Raw genomic sequence first — 16,994 nt, 5'->3', positions numbered from 1 at the left:
GATGCTACTCGTAGTTGTAACCTAGGCACTCGATACTTACTTTAATATGTTCGGACATACGGTTTACTGCAACCGGTGACGTGGCAGCAGCGTAGTAGCATTCTCTTTCTTAGAAATATGAATGACTAACAATTACGATATTTGATATTGGAATCATTCTTGTTTATATACAACACAGACAGCTCGTGGAATACTTGAAATTTAATGAGATAATCAGAAACATATATTTTACAACGGATAACTAATTCGTGTCGATTAGATAATATCAATGAGAATTCTACAGCACTAGTTACCAAAGCCATTTTACGTTATCTATCGAGGAAATACACACGCAATTCGTCCTCAATGATTACTGTTAATGATATCTACGATTATGTTCGTTAGACATCATTACCATGTGCTAAATCTCATTATCATAGAAAAATGAGAACAAAGAAGATAAAACCAACTATTTTGGACACATGAAACGTAAACAAGATACGTTTAAAGACGTCCGGTCGCAAGGGCAATACTCTCCTTGAGATGATTCTTTAAATATCAACCCATTCATATTGTAAGTTGGCTTCTAGAAAACAATGTATTCGCCTTCATTAGAATTTTTTTCGATTAATTAAATAATAATTTAAAAAGGACAGATTTTTTAATAAATTGGACCGCGTGGAAGTCATTAGGTTTGCTCATCTACTTACATTTCATCATTAGTTTATGTAAGCGGATTATATAAGTTCGCTCGCTCGTATACGAGCGTCGTTCGTTAATATTGTACAATTACACAAGAGTTGCCTTAAAATCCAACATTGTATCCGTTATGTGCGATTATTTAAAGTGTAACTGAGCGATGTGACGAAATTACTTGTAATATTATACGAGGATGAACGGTCGGCTGAGACGTCCTACTTAAAAGCCACAAACCATTTAGCTGACTCAGATGAGAATATAAAAAACCAATACTGTTTCAATGAAATGAGCGCTTAGTCACTTGGCAAGGTAAAGATCGAACATATGATTAATAATAGAATTCTTAAAGTCGTGATATTGATAACGATGTTTATATACGTAATCTTAAATTATATTTTGTGACGCCATTTTCCTCAAGTACGGTTTGACCCAGACATTTAATCGTCACGTCAACAAAGCGAATTATATCATTAGTTGCTTAGAAATACCTTGTTTGCAATAATTGTCATATTTTTTGCTCAATGTTCAATTACGTTTAAATATTTTTCTTCCCTGTAGAATACAAGTCTATGTAAACAATGAATGTTAACTTAGTACTGTCAACCCCACTTACCCCACGCTGCAAACGTTAAACGTTAACAATCGCTAGTTATGTAGCAGTGAAATCCAGCGCAGTGAAAGTGTTCTATCATATGACTGAGACATAAACTCGTATGAGGTTTGCATTAATCATGACATACTTTCTTATTATTTTACCGTTGCAAACAAATAACATGAACTCGTTATTATTTAAACTCTCGTGTCATAGATATCTAGCAGGTTAATGTAACATACTTAAGGGGTAAAGAAAACGACTGAATATAGTAAAAAAAATATTACGTTTATTGCCATTTCGCAATTCGAAGGCACATACACAGTACGCGCGCTCCGTCAACGTAATAAGTTGGAATCACTTGAGAATCGTCCATATAACAAACAAATTGACAGTATATTTTCATAGAACATTTCGTATAACATTTATCACTCGAAATTTAGGCGGAACTAATTAAGGGATCGTACGGTTGCAAAATTGGGAGCTGATTTAAACCACGATTTCGTTGTGCTCGTTCTTCATTCACTTTGAGTAGAACTAGGTCCATGGCTGCGCGAGCGTCCTCTAGCGGCGAGTGGCCCGAGCTGCTTCGCTGAACACTTCGTCCGAGCAGTTCTTCAGAGAGAGCACGTAAGGATCGTCTTAAGGGGAAACCTCGTGAATGGGGATACAGTGCGCAAGTGTCCACCACTGCACTATGCAATAATTTCAATGCTCTTAAGTCATTTTCTAATGCATGTCCAACCAAAATCGTATCGCTTCCAACAAATCCTAATATATCATTCTGTACATCTCTTAGCGTCTTAGTCGCGCGCGCCAAGTCGCGCGGCCTGATGCCTGAGAAGCGGGTGTTGTGGTCGACAACAGGTGAACTAGGTTTCACTAGCGATCTGTATACGAGTCGTCCGTCAGCTGCTATTACCGCTATACTTGCCAATTCGAGTCCTGCAGTTGTATAACACATTTCCGTATCAACAGCGTACACGCCACCGCGAGGTGACCGTGCACGCACATACCCTTCGAGGGGTCCGTTCATACCAGGCTTAGTACCACTCCATACGTGAAATCGAGACGTGCTGCATCCTTTGGAACCCAATGGTGCGTTGCAGCAGGTGTGTCGCGAGTCGCCACTGATGCGACCCCAGTGGTAGCCACAAGATTCTTCGACCACATATTCACCTTCGCGAGTCATACGAAACATTTTATCACAACGCACACACAAATGTTCCACTGCATCCGCTTCTTCGTCACTTTCGGAGCGAGGGGTCGATCCCCACGATCCACGTCCACTGTCATTTTGAGAGCCACCGGGTACGAACTCCGGTGCGTTGACATCGAAAGAAGTAAACTGTAGAGGCTTAGGTCGAGGCGGTGGATTGATATACACCACAGCTTTACAGGAGTTGGGCTCTATTTCCAGAGGATAGCCCAGGGCCCACATCCGCTTCGGAGAGAGCAGATGTGGGCGGAGAGCTTCTACTAGTTCTTCGGTGGAGATCCTTTGCGGCGTCGACGGCGTCGGCGGCGAGGACGGGGGGCGGCGTCGATCGCGCGGCCTGCGCCGACGTGCTGCAGCGCTGGCAGGATCCACCGCCGCGTTGGTCTCTTGATAAAACCAATCGTGCCAATGAGTACAAAATTGCATGTTTCTTGATCGGCTTGTATACACATAGAGTCGAGAAAGCGAGCGCGGAGCCGGAATCGGTAAATACGTGCAATCGCGCGCGCGGGCGCTATACTAATGGCGCGCTGGTGGGGCAACCCACGCTTTATACGTCACGTAGGTAGCGCGCGTTCGTTAACGGGACATGCCAATCGACCGGCCTATTCTCATTTTTCTAAACAATAATAAAACATTACTTTATGTGAAAAGATAAGTATAAGCAATTAGCTAGATTGCGATAACTTAATACCGTATTTACTGTTTATTTGTTTATTTTTATAAGAAAGTATTTCATATTTTTTAAACAATATATATCTGTTTACTTGCATCAGCTGATTTGTAAGCTTATCAAGATAATACGGATTGAAAAATATTTGAATCATAAATATGTATGTTTGTTTCTAAGTGTAATAATATTGAATGAATACATATTGCTATTATATTCACCTTGGCCTAGAGCCTTGTAATGTTATATTATAAAAAGAGATGAATAAGCAAATAATCGTAGTATGTATATTAGATAATTTCTTATTTATTTTTCTTTTTAATTCGATATACTAGAATAATCACTGGTAATGGATATGTTATAGCATAAAATTAAAATATTAATAATAAACCTCTTTTACATAGTGTTTTTCTTAAGGTGCCAAGGAAATAATAATTTTCTTTTAAATATATGCATATTCCTTTCTTGTTCGACGGCCGACATTGGACAAAAGGACGGACATTGCTCTGAAGCATAAAAACAATTTACTGAATGATTATAAATTATCAACCTTTTACCGAAGGATTATTTAAGGAAAGAACTCGTTTTTGAAAATATGTCAAAATAAAGAGTTATATTAAAACTGCGCAATTTATTGCATTAACAAAGGAAGATTTATCGACAAACACGACGCGGTCCGGGGCACGTACACGAGACGAAGACACGTATCGTCTCGAGATCAACGTCATCCAAAATCTGCATCGAAGCCTCATTATATGAATTACAAACGGGTCACATGAAATTATCAAGGCCCAAACAGCCTTCGTAGAAACTGAACGATATATTGACTTAGTCATAATCTGACCTAATGCGCATTAAACATAAGTTAATGATTACAAAATTCTAATGAATCTACTCTTGTTAAATATTGAACATGGTAAAAGGTAAATATTTTTTTTTAATATTGAAAATCATAACGAGCAATATTTGTTTGCTCGGTAAAAGTAATTAGTGCAGTCACGAAGTGATAAACACTGATATATTTAATTATCTAGTGTTACATCCGTTAAATACCAACGAGGTTATAGGAAGGCAAACGATCTCTCACGAGTCCCTTTTTCGAGTTCATCGAACGCCAGCCAAGGATTTTATTCGATTATGTGCAAGTCAAGTGTTCAATGAACCGTGTTTCGTAGGTAAGTTACGCGCCAAATCTGATTCGCAGTGTGTATTCGTTAAGATACAGTCAATGAGAGTTGGCCCGTGTCGGCACGTAGCGTCCAATTCGCTTCATCAACGGCGCGTGCATGTGTGAGGTGATTGTTTGTATACAGAAGCGCGTGTAGGCGCGGCGTTGGTCGGTGACTCCGGCGATAACCTTCGAATCGATGTCAGAGCACGCATCGAGTCGCCGAACGGTATCCTATACGATGACATGGTGGGGCCAATCGCCTACCTAGACGACATAAATCTTTAGAGAATCTTCTTCATTTGCTTAAGAATGCGAAGTAAAGACGACCAAATGAATCTAATTTTGACGGATTTTATTCCACGCTACATCTTAAACTGAGATAATATATTCGTTCAATATTATGTATACTTCCCGCGCACATTAAATAAACAAAGATAAAACTTCGGTGTGTTACACTGAAGTATTTGTTTATTTTTTGTTTATGCTGATTTTCATCAACAATTATTTATTAAATAAACCGACTGACAAATTGAAAATATTAAAGCGGGCTGTCAATCAAGTTGAAAATTGCAAAAAAAATCTTCTTTTTCATTTTACTATAACCGAATTTTTAATTAAAGAGCATGTGTATGAAGTCCCTAAAAGGTATCAATATTCAAAAAAGCATAACTATAATATATTTCCTTTTTTGAATGCTAATTTCCTGTCGTTAATGTATCCATGTATTACTCTTTACTATTTAAAGTCTTAGTCATCAGCCGAATGAGCCTTAACAAGGCTCTGAACGCTTAATGAGTAATTATGCATAAAACAAAACTGACCTAAATACTATGACTAATAAATATTAATTTGTATTTGACGATACTTTCATCCTTAAACATTAGTAAGTGAATCATTAACATTTTATCAAAACAACAAATTAGTATTTGTATTCAACGTCACATTAACAAAATAAAGCAAAACGTAAGTCGTAAATAATTTCCCCGTTTAAATGAAAAAAACGAAGTCAGATGTTCACACAAACGCGGTCAGTAGGCCACGGCTAGCAAATAGTAATACCGGAACATTGGAAATCAACAATATTAAAAACAAAGCGGAAATTGGATTTATGATATTTGTATTGATTCATAAAAACAATAAACTGAATCAGATCTGATCGATAACTCGACATACATACAGAATACCGTGTCCTACTTTGTATATTGAAGGCGAGTTCGATTGAAATAATTCAATAGCAAGGATTAATCGATTCACTATTTATAATTTCGGTAATTTTTGGTGAAAGTTGACCATCATTGGCCCAGTCGCGAAACTGACCAGCATCATGTTTCGCGACTCCAAGTAGGTCAAGGAACACTCGTTGCTACGACGATTAAACCTCCCACATTATTTCGAAGCGAAATGACTAACAAAGGTATTGCCAACCAATATCTTGTATTGGAACAATTAGCAAGGGTTATATAAGTTTTATATAACCCTTGAATGTGAATTACTGCTAATGTTTAATACTATGGACATTTCTTGGGTTATTCATTTTATTGATTGAAAACATTAGCGGAAGAAAAGACGTCACAGATGGATAATTGAATTTAATTTATACAACTGTTTAATTAAAAATAAAATAGGCAAACAGAATTGTATTAATTTAGATACCGGATGGGCACACCCACATATTATCGATGCTTTGTTGCTTAACAAATACTTAGAATCGATGAAATTTAACTGATGTAATAAACAATAGATTATGGTCAGTTGTAATTTCATAAAAAATTAAAACAATGCCCTATATGTGTGAACCCTATAAAATTGCAACATATGATAAGAATTTCTACGTATGAAATAATATAATATCATACATACACATTCTATAAATGTAAAAGTTTGTTTCCCTTTGGTGGTTTTTAAAGACATTTATTAAATTATTCATAAAAAAATTCAATAACAACTAAAGTTTAATTTGGGGGCAAGCGACGCGAGCTAATGATGCTATTCATGTAATAATCGTAAAAACGACTTAGTAGGTAAGACGAGTTATAAACAACCGGAAAAATAACGTTTTCGCCGCACGTTCACGCGACTGAACTCCGGCTGTTCTACTCTACGGAGCCTACGAGACCCGAATACGCACGAAACGTTCTTTGTCAATCCGAGGAAGTCTCGGAGAAGTTTATAGTTTTATATTTATGTAACATACATTATGTATTTACATTGTTCAGATAAGGAAACACAATAGAGCGCATTATAATGAATACGATATACTCTATATCGCTGAGTTAGATCGACTTCCTTATCAAATCAGAGTCGGTCATGTCTATGCTAGCATTGTAAACACACTCGGATTAGTTATGACATTTTGAAACCGATAAAAAAGTTATCTTTAGGTATATGCAATATATAGTATTAAATTATTTTTAGAATGATAGGTTAATAGCAATAAAATGTGTACATGAGCCATATTGTTCACACGACATAATTATAATATTTTAAAAACAAATCGATTTGCTATGCCGACGGTATGAGTCATGTGTAGTCTTTGTTTGTAAACGTAAGTATAACTTCAATTATTCGATCAAGATATTCGTCACATAGTCAATGAAACATCGCCGGGTAGATACTAAGTGCCAGACAGAGACCCATATGCGATGGTGATAGCGTCGCCTGCATTGACCGCTTATCTGTATGATACTACGCAGTAAGAAACTGTTTTACCTACATATCTCCGTAACTTTGACCGATGATATTCTACTTTTACTGTTTACATTTTTTTCTCTTATCGTAAGTAGTTGATTGCGTGAGTTCAAAATGTTAGGTCGTTTTTATTATTTTTACCCGGAAATTTTTGATGTGTAGTTATCAATATAGTACGGATATACTAAAGTTACTGCTATTGTATATTGTTTGTTATTTAAAGTTAATTATCTATACTTATACTATATGCGAAAGTAACTTTGTCTGTCTGTTTCTCTTTCAAGGTCAAAACACTGAAACAAATTTGACAAAATTTGGTTTTAAGGTAGCTTGAACCGCAAGGAAGGGCTTAGCGTATTTTTTATGTTTTTATGCTTATTACTTTAGGATCAATCCAAAAACGCGAGCGAAAACTATTTATGAATATGTCGTTTTTTCTAAATAATATACATTAGTTACAGATTTCCTAGAAAGTTGTTAGATCAGCCAAAACTTATGTCACGTTATGAAAGATTTCAAAAATAGAGGTGATTGAGATGAAAGGAAGAGACAAAACCACCAACGAGAATGGATTGTCCGAATCGTAACGGAATCCCCGATCTCGGCAGATCGCCAAGTTGCAAGAACGTCATTGCATCTCTAGACGTTATGTTTGTTCATAAAATAACATCGGATATACAAAACAAACGAAAATAAATGCTATCCAGCTGATATATTCAATCGCAATTATTTCTCATAAACCTAAGACGTATGATAAACAAAAACAGCGACTCTAATTTAAAATAAAGTCACTTAATCTTACTGTTTTGAAATGAATAGAATAATTTTGTTTATACGTCAAATAATTCAATATGCGATCTACGTAACAAGAATGTAAAAAAAAACTATCTTCTATGTATTATTTGTGTCTAGGTGATCTTATCGCAGTTTTCCGTGAATATTACGCGAAACTTCCTCTGCGATTCCGCAAATCTTAATAAACCGAGTGTTCGTCACAAATTCGTCTCAGTATCATCTACATACATAGTATCGTTTAGGCTGACATTGTCACGCATTAAATCGCTCTATTGAAATAACGGAACTCATATAATATCTGCGGTATACGAACAATGATTTTAGACTACTGAAGTAACCATTTAACGCAAGCATGCCGGCCATTGGCCCCGATACCGGCTGACAATATTGTTGTTATATGTGTGTAAATTGTTGTGAACTAATACATCGAAGAGTTCAATACCACCCATTAGATCTATTCGAATATTTTAATTAAGGATTTTGTTCACATAGCAAAACTGTGAATAAAATTAATAAACAATTGCCACTATTGGAATTAATCAATAAATTTGGAAAATTTATCGTAGACAGATACTTGTAATAAGGATGATTTCCGAAGTCCGGACAAAGATCATACCAAGTTACGTCAGCATAGCATGAGAAATACGAGGAATTTCAATAGATATATTACTTAATTATTGACTTTATACGTAACAAATACGCATACTGTTGATTCATTAAAATACTCGCGATTATTCGTTAACTTTACCGACATCGGTTAACTCTAAGTTATACTGTTTGGTTGTGAATTTACATATTTTGCAAGCCTTGAACTGTTTGTCGCCTAACAATATGTACACCGTGTAACGTATTCGTAAGAATGGCTTGTATATGAATAGAAGGCGACGTCAAACGCCGCTGTTGCCCAACCGCTTAAGTCGCTGGTTTCTAATCGGAAACACTAGGTTGCGGTGTTTGTATGTACGTTAGGCAATAGTCATTCATGTAAAAGGCTGAAGGTCTTGCAGGAAAACCTGCAGTTCAACTACATAAATTCTCTTTGTATGTGTGTAGCAATCACATTCGTGCTTATACAATTTCGTATTATTGACACAAAATGCGGATAGTTGCAATTTATAACTAAGGAGTGAAATATGAACTGAGAAATTCTTGAACGATATCTGTTCAGAAATTGTATTGGAATATGACTATGTAAGTCAGTTTTATCATTCGTAACAAGCTTGTCCCAGATTCGTTTGTAGAAAAAAAAACCGATTAACAAGCTTCATAAACGTAACATAAACGTGTAAGCTATTACGATTATCGTTGTCTAAATATAAACATACAAAAACGTTTGCATGTAGTAATTATCAGAGTGAAGCAATTATTGTTACGCATTTAATACTTACAGTACGAAATTTAAATAAATTTATTATACAAGTAAGCGAGCATGAGAATACGTTAATATTTCTCTAACCAGAAGATTACAATTCAGATGCATCAGAGCATTATTATCTAAATTATCTCTTTATGTAATAAGTGCTTCGCGTGGTTTTGCCCGTGTTAAATGTTACTGCTCCGCCTGCGCAAGTCGTAGCGTGATCTTATAGTCAACATTTCGCAATAATTGGGCTATCTCATGCGAAATCTAATCAGAGTTATATCTTTATTATCCAGTCATAGATCTTTAGATGTACGCTTGCAAACAAACTCTTTTCAGCTTAGTTTAATAATATAGATTGACATTAATAGGGTTTTTGAGGACGTACTCTAGACCACGATATTTAATTTTAAAATTTTAATATTTGAACTTTGTAGACTTTTGGAAATTTATATTAAAATTATTGCATGTTTGTTTTCTTTAAAAAAATTAAAAGTAACCTACCTTACTTTTATTTCAACAATAAAAAGATTTTATTCGACAATTTCAATAGATACGTACTATTACAAAAAAAACTAGTGTTGCAAGTCTGGATTCGCTCCATGCTTAATCGTGATTTCTTGATCTCTTTTTCATGCTAATTATTTGAAATTTTGTAAAAATATTTTGAATAGCCGTCAAGAATCTCACAATTATTTTATATATTATATTGCAATCAGTAATACCTAACTTTGTAACGTTGGCAACAAAGACCCGTCGAGTCTCGCATCTCAGGTTACATATGACTCAATGCGTTAATTACTCATAATTATAAGGTATTATGTGTCATAAATGTAGGTCAAACAGTCGAAAGTTATGATTTTCACTGTTTTAGGTTTCCGGTGGATTAACAATTACTGGCGCTATGCGGATATAACGGTGTGCAAGGCACGTTAAACAAAGGTTTAATCATTTAATTAGATTGGCATGACAATGAGCGCGAAAAGTCATTATTTGCATAAGTGTCACATTAAACTGTTTAAAATGTAACTGTTCCGTCATATTTATTTTTGCACTAGCGGTCAATTTATCATAAAAATATACTTATAAATTTCACATCTATTTCACAGAGCGATCAAAATTATTAATTTGCGTCGAACGATACTATATAGATAAAACTTGAAAAATCATAGATGTTTTAAAAAAAACTATTTGACGTTTTGTAATCAACCAAAGATACGAACAGATAAAAACCGTCCCAATTCTTCAAGTCTAGTTGACTAATAAACATCCAAAAATAACTTCTACATTATTTTACAATAATATTTGTTTGTTATTCATAACGTTATAAATAACGTTAAAAGTAACAAAATACTTGACACAATAATCGTAAGCGAATATCAAGATTGTGTTAATAACATGTAATAGGAAATTTCCGACTCAAGAGAAATCAAACTAACCAAAACGTGTTTATGAAATCTTGATTTTATATAATTGTTATTAATTAAATAATATAAATAATCATAAATCACACAGAAAGAGTTAACATAATATCAGAAGAGAATAAGTATAGGTAGGTATGTTTTCCTTTCATATTATATATCAAAAATAAGGTATAGATAGGTGAATTGAATACAATGACTATCAAAAGAAAAAGAATTGTAGTTTTTAGGTAAATTATTTTATGTAAACAAACAGTGAACGTATTCCATTTAGTTAAGTAAGGTCACGCGTAGACACCGCAAAAAGCCTATTTTTTAGTTCGGCAATGACATTGAAATAAATAGATTTTTAAACGGATTTTTTTAAATAACACCGTGAAGGGAGTTTTAAATCGCTTAAAAGTCCTTTGTCATATTATCTACGCGCCAAAATAATTAAAAAACCAAAGTAAGTGATAAAATTGTAAACTCATTTTTCTCGCTCTATGGATACACAAGCCTAATAGAATTTCACATATAAAAAAATAAATAATAATTACATAAATGTTAATACAATATTATTTACAAACAACCACCACCATTGTTAATAAGCGTGTATTTAAATAGTAAAATAATATAATATGTTCATTTGTCATGTGTATTTTTGACGGTCCAAGCAGTCGATAATAAATAAAAACAATTGTCGCGCGGTTTTTTAATAAAACATTTTATAGAAATACAATCTTTGGAAACATAAACAGAGGTTCCTTTTCGAAAACAAAAACAATTAGTTAAAAAAATAATAATAATGACGAAATAAAAGATCGATCTGGCGCCAATATTATTTTTATTATTTAAAACGCCTCCGTTATGGAATATTTCGCAATGTGAAAGTAACATTACGGCACGAAGCGGGCGCGGACGGCGACGTAGAAAGTAAATTTAACGACTTGTATTTATTTTTGTTTATCTGTAGCAAGTTATGTAGTGTAAACAAAATAAATATTTGTTACATTACTTATGCAAATACAAACATGTTTTCGTAGACTATTTAAATAAGGTATCGGAACTTTTAAATCGTTATAGATTCCACGAGGTAAATTACCATACAGACCAAACCATCTTTCCTCGTATTATAATGATGATTACTCGCTCCATATTTGAATGCGACAGCTGTCAAGATGCGACCTACTTAATAAAATACGATATCTCCTTTCTTTGAAATTGCCTAAAATGACAGATCGGTCACAAACTCATTTAACTACAAAATTATATCGCGTCTGTCTTATGTAATTGAAATGAGACGAAGGCCCGATATTACTACAGAATAACAGAACGTTCTAGACGAAAAGCGAGGTTGCGATAATCGCATCTTCCGTGCAGGGTGACGCTGCGTCTGTTTGGACAGAAAAGACCTCGACGTTTACTCTTTTCCTGGTTCTTACGCGCCCTTGACTGTAATCGTCGTTTTTTTGTATAGCTTCACACTTTAATTTTATGTATAATTGTGTAAATGTTGCGGAATTGACTATGTCACAAATATATTTACATATATTTTTTAAGAACCGATTAGACTTTAAAACATAATCTAAAAGTTCTTTTGGTTTTTTTAAAAAGTTCTGCCCTTTTTTATAGTCGTTTATTTACATACTTAAAAACTTTGAATAATTTCTCGCCTTCGAGTGTCGTGACTTCAAAAAAAGTTGTGGCATACAGCGCCATCTATGTCATTAAACATTAATCAAACCTGACATTGTTACAGCTAGTGCGTTCACTGAAATCTAACTAGATGGCACCACTACTATTTAAAATACATTTAATATCCGGCAAAATTAATTAAATAAGATTTATTAGCATGGCTAATGCAGTTTATTATAAATAAATAAATCAATTTTTTTTTGTAGTAAATTAAAACTATTTTTTTTTTCAATTAATTAATTCCTCAAATATTCAACCCGTTCATTGACATTTATTTACCGCTACATGTATTTAATTTCGTTTATAATAAAAACATAAATAAACATGCTATTAATGTATGTATAAGAGTGTTATTCGTAGCTAATGTAAATATCGTCGCGACGTATGTTTGGCTGGGATTGTGTGTAACGTCACTCATAACATAACGAAGCGTGATACAAAACAAAATACGCTGACCACGTGGTCAGGCAGCATGCGCTTAAGACCACGTGTTTATGAGTAGCTTGATTAGTCATTTGTAAATCGCCTTTTATGGTTCAGTGTCAATTCAATGTTATTGGTGAATTTGATATGCCTTGACGAATGTAACGCGAATGCAATTCATAAATGTTAAATATCAATTAACAAATATTTAACAAAAAAAAGTATATAATCTCGTTACTTGAATTAATAAAAATATAAATAAATAAAATATTTTCGTAGAGTAAAATATTAGATTCATTTGTTTTATTAAAATTAATGTATATAGGTACTTCTATTGTCAAGAGTCTAGGAGAGCTCCGATAATAATTTTAAAACCGATAATATCCATTATATGTCCATAATATTATGCGTCAAAAATATCTTGGTAAATTCTAAAATAAATCACAGTTTTGAGACTTTGATCGATATATAAATAGTTATTCACTAATAACGCGATATTACCACATAAGTTATTACTTAATCTATTGATTAGATTGTAGATTATTCCACCAAGCTGTTCTAATTTGAGTCGATCAGCACAATATCATTCATTCATCATTTATATAACACTTCTATATCATTGTCTTTACTGAAGACCATTCGACATTTTAACACCACTTATGTACAAGACTTAGTAGCTCTTGCCCGAATTTGAACCAGCTACGTATAAAGTGAAACCTGTGAATGTTATTATAAGGAAACACGTGTGGCAGATTTGCATCTGACTAATGCAGGTTTGACGATGTCTCAGCATCGAACACATGTCTAATACAAACAACAACAACAGCCTGTAAATTCCCACTGCTGGGCTAAAGGCCTCCTCTCATTCGTTTCGTTTGGAACATATTCCATCACGCTGTTCCAATGCGGGTTGGTGGAATACACATGTGGCAGAATTTCTATGAAATTTGTCACATGCAGGTTTCCTCACGATGTTTTCCTTCACCGCTGAGCACGAGATGATTTATAAAGACAAATTAAGCACATGAATCAGCGGTGCTTGCCTGGGTTTGAACCCGCAATCATCGGTTAAGATGCACAAGTTCTAACCACTGGGCCATCTCGACTCTCATGTCTAATAATAAATACTAATCAAGCACCTGAAAATTCAGGTGTGTGCTAGGATTTGAACCTGCAATCATCGATTAAGATAAACGTCTAACATATCGATAAATATCGATAACTACTACTCATTTTAGTAGTATTACAATCATTCGATTTTCGCTAGTAATTTGTGTTGCTAAGCTAAACGTTGTATACAAATCAATAGAAACGCAAGGATCGGTTGATAAATAATTGAATTTGTTGGCTAAAAGTCAACGTTTCAATAGTGAAAGTGGTCCGACCTGTTCAGCTTACTCTTGGATTACGCATTTCACCGAGCTTTCCAAACAACTTGGCGTAGAAAGGATAACAGCAGGATTATTCAATAGCAATTAAATAACATAGACACGAATATTTAAAACAACAACACTTATCTATCTTATCTTTATATTAATAGACTATATAGATAACATTGTCTATTGTATTATTTAGATATATGTCTAGCTTATTATTATATGTGTAACATGAAAGATAAACAATGTTCCATTTTTGAAAGTCTTAATATTATAAAGACTTACGTGTTTATTTACTGAGAAGATTTTTTTATAATGAGTAACTGAAAAATCAGCTAAGTCAATATAGATAAAAATAATACCATAATATGCAGCGTCTTCAAAGAATTTAGTATACAGGATTATTTATCTGTGAGTATATACGCTTCGCGCTTTCAAGCGCTTTAAATTTAGACTATTGACGTGACAGGCGTTAATTTCATGTTCTTGTTTATAAATACCTACATATTCTTAAGTTAATAATCGCGACCCCCAGTGTGGTTAGGTCTGTGGTGTAAACGACTCATTCAATGTATAAATAAAATATATTTTATTTTACTGTAAAAATACTATTATTACCATTGTAAGAAATGAGGAAAAGAGGTTCGTTTGATTGCGATAAAAATATTACTAAAAAATGCGACATAATATACAAAACCATTATTCTTATAACAATAACGACTACATATTATATTTGAAACAGTTGTAACTTTATTATACGTATAATAAGAGCTATTTTAAATTCAAATAAATGTATTACATCGCTATGATAACATTGCACAAACAACTATACACCATAAAAGCTCACGCCTATAGAAAATTGTTCATTCCAACGCAGTAAGAATATAAGACGTTTCAATAATAAGGTAAATAGCGTTTGATATAATCTACAAACAATACTTAACTCATATTAACATACATAACGAAAGCTGTTATTTAATCATCCATATTTGAATTTGGAACATTTTCAGTTCAAATAAATTTAGATTTATTTATATCAATGCTTCATTTGTTTAGATTCAAATTTCATAAATAGCAATTACGTTGAATACATTGTTGAACAAAATGCAATAGATTGAAGAGATAAATTCGTATCCTGCTTAAATATCAGTATAATTGGTTTCCATATTTATTTACTTATTGTAATTATTAATAATAATCAAACGATATAGTTAAAAGCGAATACATAATCTATTTTTAAATATCAAATTATCGTTGCGCAAGCATAAGATCATTATATTTTTATGGAAATAAGTTATTTAGAACCAAATTGTCTCCAAGAAATGCAAGTGAATTACCGTTCTTATTTGTATAACATTAGCGAGAATTTTGATAAACTAGATTATATCAGAACGATAACATTTATTTACCTATAAAATGTATGACTTAATCAATTTAACTCTGATTCATTTGTACATAACACACCTTAAGAGACTCGTGTGTATTTTTTGTTATTCTGCGTAGTTTCGGATTTGGCCACCCACGCTCCGTCGAAAAACTCTTAAAAGAATGACTCTTTACAATTTTTTATTGTACTAGCTACCAGATTATCTCCTGTTTTTTTTCTAATTTATAAGACTTAAACATACACCGACCGTAAAACATATGTATGTATAACTAAAAGAATATGCAAAAACATATTATAATAATAAACGATAAAGTTTCAAATAAACAATCCAAACACAACCAAGTTATGTTACGTAGAATGCGTAACTAATGTCAACTTTGAACGTAAAATATTATCAATATTTATTTTCATCTCAGCAAAATCCCCGGTTCAACACAAAACTGATAGCCATTCGTGACGTAAAATAAAGAAAATAATTATAGTATAAGACAATTATGTTGTAGTAAACAGATATGTTATTATCGCGCAAAAATGAAGACTAGAAAACGTCCTGATTGGGACGTTTGCCATTAATTGTTTTACGTAGTAATACGTTATAACACATCATAATTACGTAGTTATAAGTTTTGCGTAATTAAAACATCTAGTTATCCCTTTTACTTATTGTTTTTATCAAGCTATCCTTTTTACTTTTAACGAAATGTAAAAACAAACTATAAATGGTCCCCGGCGCGGCACACTTTTTTCTGTTGTTTAGTATGGATATAACATGTCTGTTTATTAGAATATCATTGGTATAAGAACAATCTTTACTGAACACGTATGTCATGTGTCTGTACCTTTACCTGCACAACCTGCAAATCAAAAACATCATTTGAAAGGTACATTAACCTTTAAAATGGATCACCATTTAACATCAGTAAATGATATTTATATATTCAGGCAAACTTACAAACTTTCTTACTTGAACGGCTTTAAAGCTGATAGAAAATGATTTTAGAAAGCCCGCCTATTGTATTTTTTTAAGTTGTGACTAAGTAATACAATAAAATGGGGTCATTTACAATAATTGGGATTATATTGCAATGTCTTAGATAATACCCCTTACTGCCCACTTACATAAATTTCTATTTTTGAAACAACATAAAGAAATCTGTTAATATAATTATGATCAGACATAAAATTGGTAGAAAACAATATGCGAACATCTGGGCGTCGTAAATGCACTGAACTGTAGAAAGTGTGTAACGAGACAACTTTCGCGGCCGAATTCGAGAGAAAGTAGTCCGGGGCGCCCGGCGCATACATTATATCACTTTATCCGACGACTTTGGATTATATCATGAGACAAACACAAATATAAACATAAATAATACCATATAAGTATTTAAAAACCCTCTAACTGTTTCACTGTTGGACTATAGACCTTCTCTTCTTTAGCTTGGAATTAGAAACAACATTTTACATATACGCGGTTCGTTCGGTTTTGGTTCTGGGCTTGAATCTTCGATTAATATACACAACAAAAACCGTCTAT

The 16,994-nt window shown here is 33.4% G+C and overlaps 1 protein-coding gene across 2 annotated transcripts in view; it reads right to left on the bottom strand.

Annotated features, from left to right (window-relative positions):
* The window catches only part of LOC124534462 (transducin beta-like protein 2), a 73,129-nt gene that overhangs the window by 38,288 nt on the left and 17,847 nt on the right, over positions 1 to 16,994 (bottom strand). Inside the window, exon 3 of one of the 2 annotated variants that reach the window (XM_047110352.1) lies at positions 1,538 to 2,875. The exons of the other annotated variant lie outside the window; for it this stretch is intronic. Coding sequence (XP_046966308.1) covers positions 1,710 to 2,875 — 1,166 coding nt within the window. The 3' untranslated portion in view covers positions 1,538 to 1,709. Of the gene's footprint in view, positions 1 to 1,537; positions 2,876 to 16,994 lie in introns of those variants that run through there. 2 annotated transcript variants of the gene reach the window in all.

The sequence above is a fragment of the Vanessa cardui genome, chromosome 12, assembly GCF_905220365.1.
Source record: "Vanessa cardui chromosome 12, ilVanCard2.1, whole genome shotgun sequence".
Classification (NCBI taxonomy): domain Eukaryota; kingdom Metazoa; phylum Arthropoda; class Insecta; order Lepidoptera; family Nymphalidae; genus Vanessa; species Vanessa cardui.
Note: the sequence above shows the minus strand (reverse complement) of the source record. Positions and strands in the feature narration are given on the sequence as shown.